At 42.3% G+C, this 14,719-nt stretch overlaps 2 protein-coding genes across 3 annotated transcripts; one reads left to right on the top strand and one right to left on the bottom strand.

Annotated features, from left to right (window-relative positions):
* Nucleotides 1-318: 318 nt before the first annotated feature.
* Nucleotides 319-9,728, top strand: ndufaf6 (NADH:ubiquinone oxidoreductase complex assembly factor 6). 2 transcript variants are annotated; one of them, XM_084026866.1, is made up of 9 exons: nucleotides 319-526; nucleotides 1,283-1,382; nucleotides 1,595-1,717; nucleotides 1,893-1,949; nucleotides 2,547-2,649; nucleotides 2,815-2,948; nucleotides 4,361-4,462; nucleotides 5,877-5,933; nucleotides 8,346-9,728. In XM_084026866.1, the coding sequence occupies exons 1-9, from the start codon at nucleotides 345-347 to the stop codon at nucleotides 8,472-8,474; spliced, it is 987 nt and encodes a 328-aa protein (XP_083882992.1). In that variant the 5' UTR covers nucleotides 319-344; the 3' UTR covers nucleotides 8,475-9,728. The 2 variants fall into 2 exon arrangements, with proteins under 2 accessions (XP_083882992.1, XP_083882993.1); XM_084026867.1 differs by having other exon boundaries at nucleotides 389-526; nucleotides 1,283-1,386; nucleotides 8,346-9,725.
* A 2,877-nt stretch (nucleotides 9,729-12,605) lies between these two features.
* On the bottom strand, nucleotides 12,606-14,082 carry LOC311024351 (olfactory receptor 4D9). The gene has a single exon (XM_084026719.1). It carries the CDS (start codon nucleotides 13,906-13,908, stop codon nucleotides 12,859-12,861), a length of 1,050 nt encoding a protein of 349 aa, XP_083882845.1. The 5' UTR covers nucleotides 13,909-14,082; the 3' UTR covers nucleotides 12,606-12,858.
* Nucleotides 14,083-14,719: the final 637 nt, after the last annotated feature.

Consider the following 14,719-nt stretch of genomic DNA (forward strand, 5'->3'; position numbering starts at 1 on the left):
CCGTTTATATATTTGCGCCAATTCACTTCCGTGTGATTTGCCAGTATACTATTTGCTACTTTTATTTTGGCAGCACATTTCCGGTACAGTTGACGCCTATCGATTACGTGCTTTACCTGCAGCTTTTTGTGTGATTTTAGCATAATATCGAACACACTTCCACTTCTTGTTTTATATGATCGTTTCCCGGTATTTTTAACATCAACAACTCATCGGCAGACATTTCAGCTGCTCTTGTTGTAATAAAAAAGAAGCGGAATTTAAAAAGCCCGTCGTTGTCAGTTGCCCGTGGGAGTGTTTTTAACGTGACACAAAATATATAAGGGTGAAAGTTGAAGGGGAACATGGCAGCTGGTATCAGTGTTAAACATGGATTATTAGGCAGTAAAGCGTCGCTGTATCACGGCCTCCAGAGGAGTCTGTCACCCGGCGGGTTTAGTGTCCAGAGAGCGTCTGACATACAGAGTGTGAGAGCGGCGGCCAGCGCCACAGCGGACTCCCAGCTCTACTGTATGGAGCTGGTCAGGTGGGTCCGGCGGCGAGCAGCACTAGCTAGCCAGAGTGAAGCTAACGGAGCAGCATCGTTTACGGTCCGATAATGTGTCCCATATCAGACCCAGTTTAAACGCAGTGGGAGAAGAAGTACTTAGTAGGATTCTTGCACGTGTATATTTCTTTCACTATTGTTTATAGGATACTTTTGATTCTATCTATCTATCTATCTATCTATCTATCTATCTATCTATCTATCTATCTATCTATCTATCTATCTATCTATCTATCTTATCTACAAGTAGAAATACCACAGTGACATACTGTTACAAATGTAAAAGTACATTCAAAATGTTACTAAAGTAAAAGTAAGCCGTTAACCCCCTTTTCTTTCCGTCACTATTCATTATAAAACAGAATATTCACCTAGCAGTGAAATCCTTGGGAAATCGTTTATATTAAACATTGTATGGGAGAATTGTTAAAGGCAGCTGGAGGACAGCCATGGATCTCCAGCAAATCTCAAGTTCATTTTTAAAAGCTTTGGTTAAAAGTGGTTGTGGTAATGGTTGATTTGGGGACATGATGTAAAACTTTTAATTTCTTGGTTTTCATATGAAAAAAACAAACCTTAATGCCTTTTGTTTGTTTATAACTAAAGAAATTAAAACGATCGTGGAAAAAGAACGATGCACAGACGTAGCAGAGTAAAGAGTTGGATCTTTAACTTGAATAGCAGAATAGCTTTGACTGCATCTCCTCAGTCTGTCCTCCATGTCCTCCTCCTCAGGTCCAGAGACTATGATGGCTTTGTGTCCTCCCTCCTTCTCCCAGAGGAGGCGCGGCGCTCCTCTTTGGCTCTGAGAGCCCTGAATGTGGAGCTGGCACAGGCAGGTATTCCTACAGAACAGGCTGCATGGGGAATGATTACTGATAATACTGCTGGTTACTACTGATATGCTACAGGTTACTGTCAACGCTACTAAGCATGGATATTTCCCCCCCATCTTTACTGCTACGAACACTACTACTCCTGGCTGACTCATACCAGACAAAATAGCTCGTCGAACCATTTCCTTCCTGTATTTTTTTCCTCCACAAGGTGAAGGACTCCGTTTCCCAGAAGACCATTGGTTTAATGCGAATGCAGTTCTGGAAGACGGCCATAGAAGAAATCTACAGAGACGAGCCTCCGAAGCAGCCGGTCAGCGCCGAGCTGTGGAGGGTAAACATCAACCTGCACACCTTCATTCAAATTAAATGTCTGGTCTCAAAGCGTAAAGTACTTTTGATGGTGAAAGGTGCTTTAAATAGTCCCAGTGTTTATATGAAGATTAAGAGAGACGGAAATAGAGAAATCAAAGTAAATGTTAAATATGTGAATGTCTGATGTTTTGCAGGCGGTGAGGAAACATTACCTGACAAAGAGATGGCTGCAGAGGATCATAACGGAGAGAGTAAGAAACTCTTCACATCACTTTTTTGCTGCATGTTTGTTTGATTTTTTTTAATTGCTGGGTTACTTACAAAAAACGGTGCTCATCTTTTTTTCCTCTAATCTAAACGCTGGATTGTTTAACTGCAGTCTTTAGTTGAACACATGCAACCAATGCTGCTTTATATAAAGAAAGAAAGACGCTAAGAAGTTAAGCACTGAGCGTGACAGCCATATAAACTATGTCTGATGAAATAGTGGCCTCGGAAAGTTTCGTTTTCTCTCTCTCTTTGTTTTCGTCAGAAGAAACCCTGAAAATGACAACAAAATAAAGGATGTAAAGGTTTCAAATATACATCTCTCAGTCATTTTAAAGTCTCTCAAGCTAACGTGTTGATAAAGAGTCACAAACTCATTCGCACAAAAGAAATATGAAATCAAATAAAATTGCTGAAATTTTGGACAGATTTATTTTTCTAACCAATGTTTCCCTTTAAACATCTAATTTCTGAAATGTTAAATCACTTTTGACTCACTGTATGAACTCAAATAATCATGATTTCTAATAGAAAATGGTGAAATAAAGATTTCAAGACAGTTACACCGTGTGTTTCACCAGGAAAAGGATCTGGACGACAGAGCTTACAGGAACCTGCAGGAGCTGGAGAAGTATTCAGAGAACACGCAGTCCTCTTTAATATACCTGCTGCTGGAGTGTTTAGGTATGTCAGGCTGCTGCTGCTCTAGCATTAACTAGAGGTAAAGTACTACCGATAGGTAGGGATAACGGTCATGATTAGAGCTGACACTTGATGAGAATGTGTTATTTCAACAGGAGAATCCAGACAGTTGAAAGTAAGTCCATCAAAATGTTTTGGTGTCTGCAGGGTTGAAAAACGTCCACGCGGACCACGCAGCGAGCCACATCGGTAAAGCTCAGGGTATCGTGACGTGTCTGAGAGCGACCCCTTATCACAGCAGCCGACGGAAAGTCTACCTACCGATGGACGTCTGCATGCTGGTGAGTCCACGCTTCATGTTGGAGACCAAAAATCGTCCTAAAATCTCAAACCATATTTAAAGCACAAAAAAAAAAAATCAGTTAATGGAGAGGATTGATCACTATCCTCTGTCTCTCTTGCTTTAAAGTGATTTCAGAATGTTTACGTGTGATTTTAACAGCTTTAAGCATATTTTGATGATTATCGGGATAATATAAGTATTTTGGCGACCCGTCCAGGGTGAACCCTGCCTTCGCCCAATGTCAGCTGGGTTCGCCTCCAGCCCCCCCCGCGACCCTGAATACAAGATAAGCGGTTGACGATAGATAGATGGACAAGTATTTTGGCCAGGATAATCTTTTGACATGTTCATATTGTCCCATGTCTAATGTGCACACAACCCCATAAACACATGCTGCTGGCCCCGCCCACAGCAGGGCATTCCTTTGCTGCTCCATCTGTCTGTTTCTCTAAACTCCATCTACTGTAAACTGTAAATCGCTGACTACGGAGTAACATCCCGACTATCCCTTTTAACAGAACAGCAGTGGAGACACAAACTACGTGAGGTATGACTCCACTCGCCTGGTTTAAAGTCTGAATTTTGTTCCCACGGATGACATAAGGCCGTCCCACACACGCATGCCGCCGCACGTTGGGCTGACTCACAGCTCGGCTTTGACATCACGTCAGATATTATTTTGGAGCGGTAATGAAACCATCGTCCAGCACAAACCGATGGGGTCGTTACACAACAGCCATATGGTGGAGCGCAGGGAGAGAGCCTCCGATTTAAAGCCCTCCTGCCTGAGACGCACACACCATGCAGATAAACAAAGAACGCCGCAAACAGTTTGCAACCTTTTGTGCGAGCCGTCTGTCCCACATGGAGGACAACAAAGTGCTGCAGGGGAGATGTATTTGGGTCGCTGCATGAAGCACGCAGGCTCTGCCCCTAAAATCTGCAGCTGGAGGATGATGCTTTTGACCCGAGGGCCCGCTGAGGCACGCTCACCTCACGTCACCTTCACTCACTGCCTGAAGAGGGCGCCGTTGATACGCGTGAAATACCCTGCACTCGTACATGTGAGCTATGTAGCTCACGTTCTTTACAGAAATATACAAAGATTATTTTGAAAGAATAGTAGAGTAAATTGATTTTGTTCATCCCAAAGAAACTGTATCCTGCTGTGACGAACTAAATGAACTTTAATGTGCGTCACCGTTTTTTTTATTTAACCTGCAGTGTTAGTATACACCCTATAAAAATTAGCATTATGCCCTTCAAATAAAAACCACCAAACAGAAATTATTTCAGGGTCATTTAAAATTTTTTTAAGCTTGTACTGAATAGATTTTTTGTTTATACAAGGTCTTGTTTTGTTTTTCATTAATTTAATTTAATACATTTTTTATTCCTGTGTTTCTGCAGCACGGAGCCTCTCAAGAGGACTTCATCCGCAGCAGCCGAGAGCAGAACGTCCGGGACGTCGTGTACGACATCGCCAGTCAGGCCCACGTACATCTACAACACGTATGTACATTATTGTCCAGTTTTAATGTTTTAAGTGTCGTAAATGTTTATCTTCACGTTTTGATCAGTTTATCAGGTAACCAATCTGCTCTTATTCATTCTTAACAGTTGCATCGGTGGTCGCTATAAAAACCGACTCAGTTTTAATTACTCATTTGTCTGCATTTGGCATGAGATGATATGAAAATGTCACATCATGATTATCCTGCCAAAATATTTGTGATTCACGATGTCATGCTGATAATCATTAAATGTGCTTAAAACTTAAAAAATGACACTAAAACATAGTGGACATATTTTTATTGCCTCACTTATAAGACATTTTTTTTTTTTTTTTTTTTTTTTCAAATAATCTTCAATGAGATGATCATAAATCATGGGGTGTTTTTGTATCTTGTATTTTTTTAAATCAGTCTCTTTTTTTCCCACTTCTCTACCATGATAGGCATCTATTTTAAAAACATGTGTACCTTATGTGAGTCCAGTATGTTTTAGTGTCATTTTTTTTCCCCAGCATATTTTGATGATTATTTTTGGTGGGGATAATCGTGACGTTAAATGTTCATCATATGGTCGCTGTTTAATCCGGGGTCCGTTTAGAGACGAGGAGAAGTTAAGTGTTGTAACAACACGCTTGGACATGTCTTAAGCCACATAGCGAGAGCTAAACCAGCGGGAACAGAAGGACTAAATGTATTCTACATGTAAATAGCTGATGCTTTGACTTGTTTGTTTTTTTTCCGTTAAGCTGCCCAGCTCAATTATGTTTCCTTTGGACCCTGTTTCTACAATTAATTAGGTTGTTAACTGTGACAGCAGCACATGCGGTTAGAGTGAGTGTAACCATTACGGATCTAAATGAGGATTTACTTCCTCCTGAAGGTGTTTATTTTCTTCCTTGTTTATTGTCTTTCATGATGTTGTTCAAGTGACTGCGACTCAATTAGAAAAGTGCAACACATTCATTTAGAAAGAGGAGACCAATAACGCCAATCATTTAAATAGCTCCAGTGCCTATACAGTATAATAAGAATACTCCACACAGTACAAACAGACACGACTGGAAAAGTCAATAATTATAATAATAAATGTTATTATTAGAGCACTTTCATACAAGAGATGCAGCTGAAAGTTTGCTGCGTTAAGTTGTTTTCTGCCAGTACAACCTGACAAATATGTAAAGGATGTGTTTGAAAGAGGACAGAACAAAGAGGTGTAACTACTGACGAGGAAGAAGAGATTTGTCTTTCTGTTGCTCTAGTTCTTCTTCGTTGATAAGAGATGTCGTAAATGCATCTCTTAATGGTGTTTTAGACATTCCTGGGGAATGTAGCCTTGGAGACTTTCAGCAGTAACCTCCTTTTTTTTCTTTCTGTTTTTCTGATTTGTCTTTGTTGTGTTCTTCCTCCTTCAGGCTCGATCATTCAGCAACAACGTCCCAGCAGCAGCCAACCTAGCCTTCCTCCAGACGGTGAGTCTCAAAATATCCAGATTGGTCATAATGTGACAACAAGACTTAGTGAGGGCGTTAATCAAAGCGCTTGTATCTTCACCGCTCAAAAATCTTCAATCACACGTCTGATACTGACGAACAAATTATTCAATTTGACGATCTTTACTGATGCACGTTGTTTTGTTGAGCACGGAATGACGTTCAACAGTCAACGGAAACCAAAATCCTCAACCCACTGAGGGCTGGATTCAAAATCCACCTGAAAATCACAGTCAAAAATGTGTGGATTTCATCTCAGCACCTCATAATGTGGCTCAGTAGTGTGTTTGGCCCCCCGCCTGCCTGTAAGAACAACATCTGTGGATGGTGTCCCGGGGGATCTCCTCCCTGGAGCAGGGCATCAGAGCTCCTGCACAGTCTGTGTTGGATGTATAGTTGCAGCTAAAAAACAAAGGAGAATAAAGTGATGCATCTTAAATCCACATCACCCAACTGTAAAAGTTCTTTATTCTATGTTTTCAAGGTGTCTTCCTGATATTCAGCTCAACACAGACTCAAACCCAACGCCCCTGGCGTGGATGAGTCATTGCTTTTCTCTCCCGTAAGCTGGATGATGTCGCATCCAGAGCTTCAGATGAGGGTTTGCAGTGTTGCGTGTTATAACTAAACGTCGATGCACGTCAGGCTTGTTTTATATTGATTGTGCAGAGTTGACGTTGAAGGCCAACTTTAAACACAGCCATGGCAGAAAACATTTTTTTTTTTTTTTTGCAAAAATAAAGCTGAGCTATTTCCGCAAAAGAAATAAGGGAACAACCATTTTACTGTATTCTGAGCAGGATGGGACTTTTCTATTCTAATGTTATTAAAAAAAATACAGGATACAAAAATACATTGGTTTATTTATTTATTCTTTATTTATATGCAGAGACCTTATAATTTATGATCATCTGATTTAATATTATTTGATTATTTTTCTTTTATCAGGATAATATGGCGAAAGGCAATTATGTTTTACGAGAAGCCCTCGGGGAATTTGTAGAGAAACAAACACTTGTTCACGTTTAACAGGCTGCAGATTCTTCACAAGGAGGATGTGTTTAGTTATGAAGAGACCAAACCTTCAAATATTCTTATCTAATCTTACCCATCTGACGGGGTTGACTTTGCAGACACCACCGCAAGTCGTTTCAGGGAATAAATCACTTTATCCATATTTGTAAAAGATGTGCAAGTATGGCATTTCCAAAAAAACATACTAGAACTGAACAGAATCATAGATGGTGATCTTTTTGATTGGGGATGCACCGATCCGGCTTTTTCAGCCCTACATACCTGGGCTCTGGGGGTCGGCCGATACCGAAAACTGATCCGATGAGGCAGTTGAGCCCTTGTGTTTTATTGCACAAGATTTGTACTTTCTCTCCATTTTACTGCATATCTCGATGAAAATCTAATCTGGAGCAAAAGGAGGCTTCTTTCAATCATCTCTCTTTCTTTTTATTGGTTGCACTCGTTGAATTCTTGGGCACGATACTTCTGCAGGTGCTTCGTTAAGTTGGTTTCGTTATATGTTGCAGTGATGCTGCCGACACTTGAAACTTTGGCTTTGTAGATATTGCAAGTCGCTGTAGAATATGCAACATTTTGTTTTAGTAATTCCTTTCCAAAGTCTTAAAGGAGCGGTGTGTACCGAGACTTTCTATCTGCTTTCAGAAATTGTTTTCTGCTGCAAGAAAACACTTGAATACAGCTCGCAGTTTGCAGATCGATAAGTGTTCTTCTGGCTCCGGCCATAAGTCCGTAAACGTGCTGCTGCTGCACAGAGCTGAGAAACACTGTGGGTGTCCTGCAATCTGCACACATAAAAAAAAAAAAAAACACTCTGCCCTCCTGAATCTAGATGAGGTTCACGCTGCAGTGATCCTCCGCGGCGCAGCTGTGTGAGCATGTGAGCGCGTTGCTGTGATGCTCTTCCAGCGTGAAAAAAACCCCTCGTGCTTTCTCACCACGCTGAAGATTAAATTCAGAATGCGTCGCAGGTTGGGATGAATGTCGCATGAAACGGCAGCAAACACAGAGCGGAGCTGCGGAAGCCAGATGGACATTAAACACAACTTGCTGTGTCCAGCTCTCTATTAATAATAATAAATACAAAATATTATGTGTATTATTACTGTACTACTGGATTATTAGTCGGATGTCAAAGATATATTTGATGCTCTAAAGGATCGAAAGTAACCCGATAATTTGTGGGATTGCTCAGCAGCCGCCATCATGTCGACTAAAACTGTCTCAGATGCATCACTGATAGGTTTAAACTAAACTAAACAGCCCATAATAAGAAATCAGCTGACATCACGCACCACATTTCAAGTGCCCCGGTTGTTCTGAAACCTCTGAACAAACTCTTCTTGTGTGCGACTGCAGGTGGGGTTGGAGGATTACCTGCAGCGAGTGAGAAGGGCAGATTTCGATGTTTTCCACCCCAGTCTGCGGAACAGAAACCCTCTGCTCCCCCTCTGGCTGTACCTGCGCTCCTGGAAGAAGACCTACTGACATCAGTCCTTCCTCCTCCTCCTCTTCCTCCCCCTCCTCCTATCCCTGCACTGATCCCAGCTTATCTTAAGGCTGCAGGACTGAAGCCCACAGATGCCCTCAACACCTCACTATAGCTGGTCCACAGAGAAACTGCCTCCTTTAATAAAAACCACAAACCAGCCTTGGTTCCATGAGTGTTGGCACCAAAATTCAAGTCTTTCACATTTTATTCCAGAATGGTACTGAGATCCTTGACTCAAATTAACTGAGGTGACATCGAGCAGACAGCTAGCGGCTGTGACGCCAGCCACCTGTCACTCAAAGAATCCATGCCCTTAATTACTGTATGTTATAAAGCCAATATATAACTCAAGGGCAGGACTTGGTGAAGGTTCAATTCCGGTTCCTAGTTTCCATCCATTATTTCCATATGGTCACTTCCTTCACTGGTTGCAAAAATTCTGAGATGGCGACGCCTAAAAAGGCCGAACCCGAGGCTTCAAAACGCGTATTACACAAACCAGTGGGTGACCTCATAATGACTACGTCCACTTCCTATATAGTCTCTCATCATTGAAGTCCTGACCTGCATTTATAAAGCGTCTTTTCTAGTCTTTGGTCGATTAAAATCAAGGAGATTCATAAGATGTGGCTAAACATCTGATTACGGCAGACGTGTCGAAATTAATTTCAGGCTGAAAACAAAAGGCTGAGATTGCAAACAAAAATTAAAGGGGCTGTTGACTGTAATTGGGTGGTAGACACTGGGGATTTATTAATAGTCAGACTGGTTAGGTTAATTTATGCAAGAAGAGATGAAAGATGCGTCGCATCAGAAGAAGAAAGAACCTGTGAAGGAGCCTCCCTTTGAAGCAAAACAAAACAAGCGTGTTCAAAGACTGGATTTGAAGAAGGTACCCTATGAGCTCACCGGAAGACATTTGGCTGAGGCTGTTGCTTTGGCGACGGAAGGCATCAGTTACTGAATCGCTGTCATAGGGAAGAGAGGAACATGAGAAATAGATGGGAAGTCAGTAAAGTGTATGTGTGAAGAAATAAGAGCTGAGGAGTCGCACGTACAAGATGTTTGTTTTAGTTTTCTCACTTTTTGCGAACCTCCGTCATCGGGAAAAGTACACAAAATGAAACATTCACTTCTGTAATAAATGTAAACATTCAAAAGGAACTGTTCATTGCTTTTACAAATCTATATAGTCCTCTATATAGTCCTCTACATGGTCCTCTATATGGTCCTCTATATGGTCATACACACTCCTCTACGTAGTCTTCTATATCATCATTTATACAGTCCTCTACCTAGTCCTCTTCTATATAGTCCCCTGATTTTCAACAAATTGACTGATTTAATCAATTCTGAATAGTTCTGTGCTTGGAAATACAAGTAAGTAAGCACTAAGTGCTTAACAAGACAGTCAATGAAAAGGAGAGATCACGGTAGTAGGAGTGACCATACAAGGCACAAAGCAGTAAACACGGTGGTCAGTATGCGTCACATATACTGTTCAAGGTCCCTTTTTTTTCCCCTTCATCCCACTGATGAGTCACCCAAGGCCTCCCAGCCTCCCGTATTATGGGAGGCTGATGTTGGTGTTGACAATAAGAGGATGCATTAGTCGACATTATAGGCACACTGGTCACTGAAGTCTCAGCACAAAGGAGCTAGTGTACTGTGGGAGATTTATGGAGGCGGTGGTTTGTTTGTGGGAAGCATCTGAAGGTTAGGATCACTCTTTCCGTTGGTGCTCATTGGTGCATTATCATTATGCACAGTGGGCATGCATATGATATAAACTTGTGCAAATTACAGGGTGTCGATTCAAACCCCACTTCAAATACAGAAAATGCAGGAAAATACAGAAATGCACTAAAAGTAGGAACACACAGCAATGTGTTGGAATCTTATTGGCTAAATAACACAACCATTTTTTTCTTCAGTGCAATGCATGATGGCATAAAATGCTCGACTAGTGACCACTGGTTGTACATTACTTTTCAAGATGAACTGTGGGAAACTAGGCTATAATAACTCTATATAAAGGACTATATTAGATGACTATGTAGTGAGCTCATCAGCAAAATGTATATTTATTATCCCTAATTTTGACAAATTAAATTAAATTAAATGAATCTTTCACGCCTCATTCTTTTAAGCATGGTCATGCTCTGGCCGATAATTAGTAGCTTACAAAGGCAGAGATTTCAATTGGACCCTCTGAAATACTTGAGACACCTGATAGTGAGCGAGGATCCCGAGAACTTAGCTGACGCACGCGTTAACATAATTGGTTAGATAAGGTAATGCTTTCTTCATACCTTTGCAATTCTGTACCTTCACTGATACTCACAATTAATTTCATTCTTTGTATTATTAAAAACACCCATCAGTCATTAAACAAAAACACTGTGGAGCTTCAACACTAGTATATGTAAAGCAGAATGCAGACTATTTTAGCAGTCGGAGGGAAAACGTGTAAGCAGCACTAGCTAGCTGTGGTGGGGCACCAGCTCATAATTTACCCAGAGGGCCTTCATCATGTTTTCTCCACTGTAAGGGCATCCCAGAGTGCCTTCATCATGTTTTCTCCACGGGCCTCCCAGAGGGCCTTCATCATGTTTTCTCCACGGGCCTCCCAGAGGGCCTTCATCATGTTTTCTCCACTGGGAAGGTATCCCAGAGGGCCTTCATCATGTTTTCACCACTGGGAAGGTATCCCAGAGGGCCTTCATCATGTTTTCTCCACAGGCATCCCAGAAGGCCTTCATCATGTTTTCTCCACTGGGAAGGCATCCCAGAGGGCCTTCATCATGTTTCCTCCACTGGGAAGGAATCTCAGAGGGCCTTCATCATGTTTTCTCCACTGGGAAGGCATCCCAGAGGGCCTTCATCATCTTTTCTCCACAGGCATCCCAGAGGGCACATCATGTTTTCCCTACTGGAAGAGCATAGAGGGTCGTCATCACATTGTCTCCACTGGAAGTGCATCCTAAAGGAGATACTTAGGAGAACTAATTTCCCATAGTTAAAGGTAATTTGATAACGTAACGAGTAACTGTTGCTGTTGCTGTTGCTCCAGTATTTTCCACATGGCTTCATCAATTGTAAAAAAAAAAATAGTTTTGTTATGCTTTGTTTGTTAAACACGTGTCTCAAACTGTTTAAAACCGTGACTGTTCGATCTCAAAAAAAAAAGTTTCCTTGCAAATGTAATTGATTGAGCAGTTTAGTTGTATGGGAATGTACTGGTAATCAGTTGCAATCTGCAACCTCGTCACTAGATGACACTAAATCCTACACTGTCCCGTTAAGAGAAAATACCAGGTGGCAACCTCTGTTTCTGAAAAGTGAAGCCAAGACTGAAGTTGATTTTGCAAACATTTTTACAAAATCAATATATGTTTCACAACAGGCCACCACGAAATGAGTTTTCTCAGGAGGGTGGCTGGCGTCTCCCTTAGAGATAGCGTGAGAAGTGCAGTCATCCGAAAGGGACTCGGAGTAGAGCCGTTGCTCCTTTGCGTTGAAAGGAGACAGCTGAGGTGGTTCGGGCATCTGGTAAGGATGCCCCCTGGGCGCCTCCCTAGGGAGCTGTTTCAGGCGCGACCAGCTGGGAGGAGGCCACGGGGAAGACCCAGGACTAGGTGGAGAGATTATATCTCCACACTGGCCTGGGAACGCCTCGGGATCCCCCAGTCAGAGTTGGTTGATGTGGCCCGGGAAAGGGAAGTTTGGGGTCCCCTGTTGAAGCTTCTACCCCCGCGACCCGTCACCGGATAAGCGGTTAAAGATGAGATGAGATGGCAGATTTGGGCTGTACATTTCATGGTTACAGCCTTGGTTGCCAGTTTGTTTTTTCCACTTCAAAGATACTTTAAAATATATATGCTTTCATGATTAAATAATTTCCCTCCTGGAGATCAATAGTATTATTTTCATAGTAAATTATTATTACATGTATAGTATAAATATTATAAATATTCAATACGGTTTACTTGTAGCTATGCTCTTATCATGCAACATGTGAGTACCTGACTGAGAGTATGGACAGATATAAAGTATATCACCCTAACTGCCATTTGTGGTGCCTGAAACAAACATTAAACACATCCACTGTGCAGTCAGAAATCAGATTGTGTTTGTATCATGTTTTAATTGATCACACTCAGGTAAAACAACATTCCACAGACTGAAACACGCTTCTGTTACACAGAACAAGACAAATGTCCACAAAAAGGGACATTTAATATCCAACATTGTTGATGCTTTTTTAAGGATGTAAGAAAAACCTGTGAGTTCACAACAGCAATCCACACAACATGCAGACATCCCTTAAGGAGACTCACAGTGTGTTTATACAAACGACTAAATGATGCAGTCCTCAACTCAAGTCTTTGGTTCCTGAATGTTTTTAGCTGAATTTCTCTGACAAGGCATGAGGAGCTTGTGTGCACAAAGTCTGAACTTCTGATCCCTTACACTGTAAATTATGACATTCCAGCAACTGTTGGTGGCCAAAATCCAGAAGGCGAAAAAGGAAAAATTGCACCATTTATTCCCCAAAACGTTACCGACCACAAAGACTGCGATGGGGGTGAATGAGGCAGTAAATGCCACTGTCAGTGTGCCTATTGTTCTGGCAGCTTTGATATCAGAGAAAGTAGGTTTGCTGGTGTTTTGGCACTCGCTCTCAGCCAGGTGTTTCCTGCGCTTGGAGTGCTGCCTGATGCTGGACAGAGAGATGATGTTAATGACCACTGTGCCGCCGAGGAGGGTGAAGTCAAACACAGGGAAGAGGAGGAGGATGTTCCAGGCCTGGCTGGGGAACTCGCCGATGGTCCCCAGCGCGTAGTTACACATCCGGCTGCAGGAGTTGTACTCCAGGGCGATCTCGCTGCTGAAAACCATTGGAGACACCGCCAAGAAGAAGCTCCCCACCCAGGAGATTACGATGAGGATCGTGGTCCTTTTACGCGTGATCACAGAGTCCTTGTGCAGTGGCCTCAACACAGCAATGCTCCTCTCGATCGTCAGCAGGAAAATGGTCGTGATGGAGACCAAGGTGCACCCTGCGAAGATGGGGCCGATGACATTGCACGGGTGGAAACTCACCAACTGCGAGTTGTACGAAGTCCACTCCGGCGCCGAGTCGGTCACCATGAGGTAGATCTCGGCGTAGACGGACAGTGGCACCACGAATATCCCCACCGCAAGATCAGCTACAGCGAGCGATGCCTTCAGGTATCCCTGAGGCGTGTGGAAGTGTTTTGTCCCGAGAACCACAGCCAGAGTCACCAAGTTCCCAAACAAGATGGCCAAGATCAGCAGCACCATGAAGAGCACCATGAGGACTTTGTTGGCCAGCGTACAGCAGCACACGGTGCAGTGCGCCGGTTCGGTTTGGTCCAACATGGTCGGACTGCTGGTTTCAATCATGAATAGACTGCTGTAACATTCACTTCATGACCTGAAATTAAAACAAATAGAGAAAGAAGTCAACATCAATAAACTGGTTGGTTTTGATCAACTCTTAAACAAGTCTATATACAGTAGTACCAAAGTGAGAGGAGTTGTTTTGTGTGTCGTTGGGCCTGCAAATAAAACTCCTGTTAATATTTTTCATAGATGATGACCCACAGTGCTCTCTCTTCAACCCTCTAATGGACATAAACTCTCCTGGTTAGATCATAATAAATAAATAAAAAGGTTAAAACAAGCCTGTGGATGTAAAAGCCAAAGGATAAGGGTTAACTACAAATCCCATGGTGCATTTCAATAAGAAACATCCAATAGTAGTGCTATAGTTGACATGGCTATGGGCAATCCCACCAAAAGGATGGATGGATGGATGATGGATGATGGATGGATGATGGATGTATGGATGGATGGATGATGTATGGATGGATGGATGATGTATGGATGGATGGATGATGTATGGATGGATGGATGATGTATGGATAGATGATGGATGGATAGATGGATGATGGATGGATGATGGATGGATGATGGATGATGGATGATGGATGGATGGATGGATGGATGATGGATGGATGGATGATGGATGGATGGATGGATGATGGATGGATGATGGATGGATGGATGGATGATGGATGGATGGATGGATGGATGATGGATGATGGATGGATGATGGATGGATGATGGATGGATGGATGGATGATGGATGGATGGATGGATGGATGGATTGATTGGTTGATTGACTGATTCATTGATGGAAGGATGGAAGGAT

This window comes from Eutrigla gurnardus (genome assembly GCF_963514095.1).
Source record: "Eutrigla gurnardus genome assembly, chromosome: 14".
Classification (NCBI taxonomy): domain Eukaryota; kingdom Metazoa; phylum Chordata; class Actinopteri; order Perciformes; family Triglidae; genus Eutrigla; species Eutrigla gurnardus.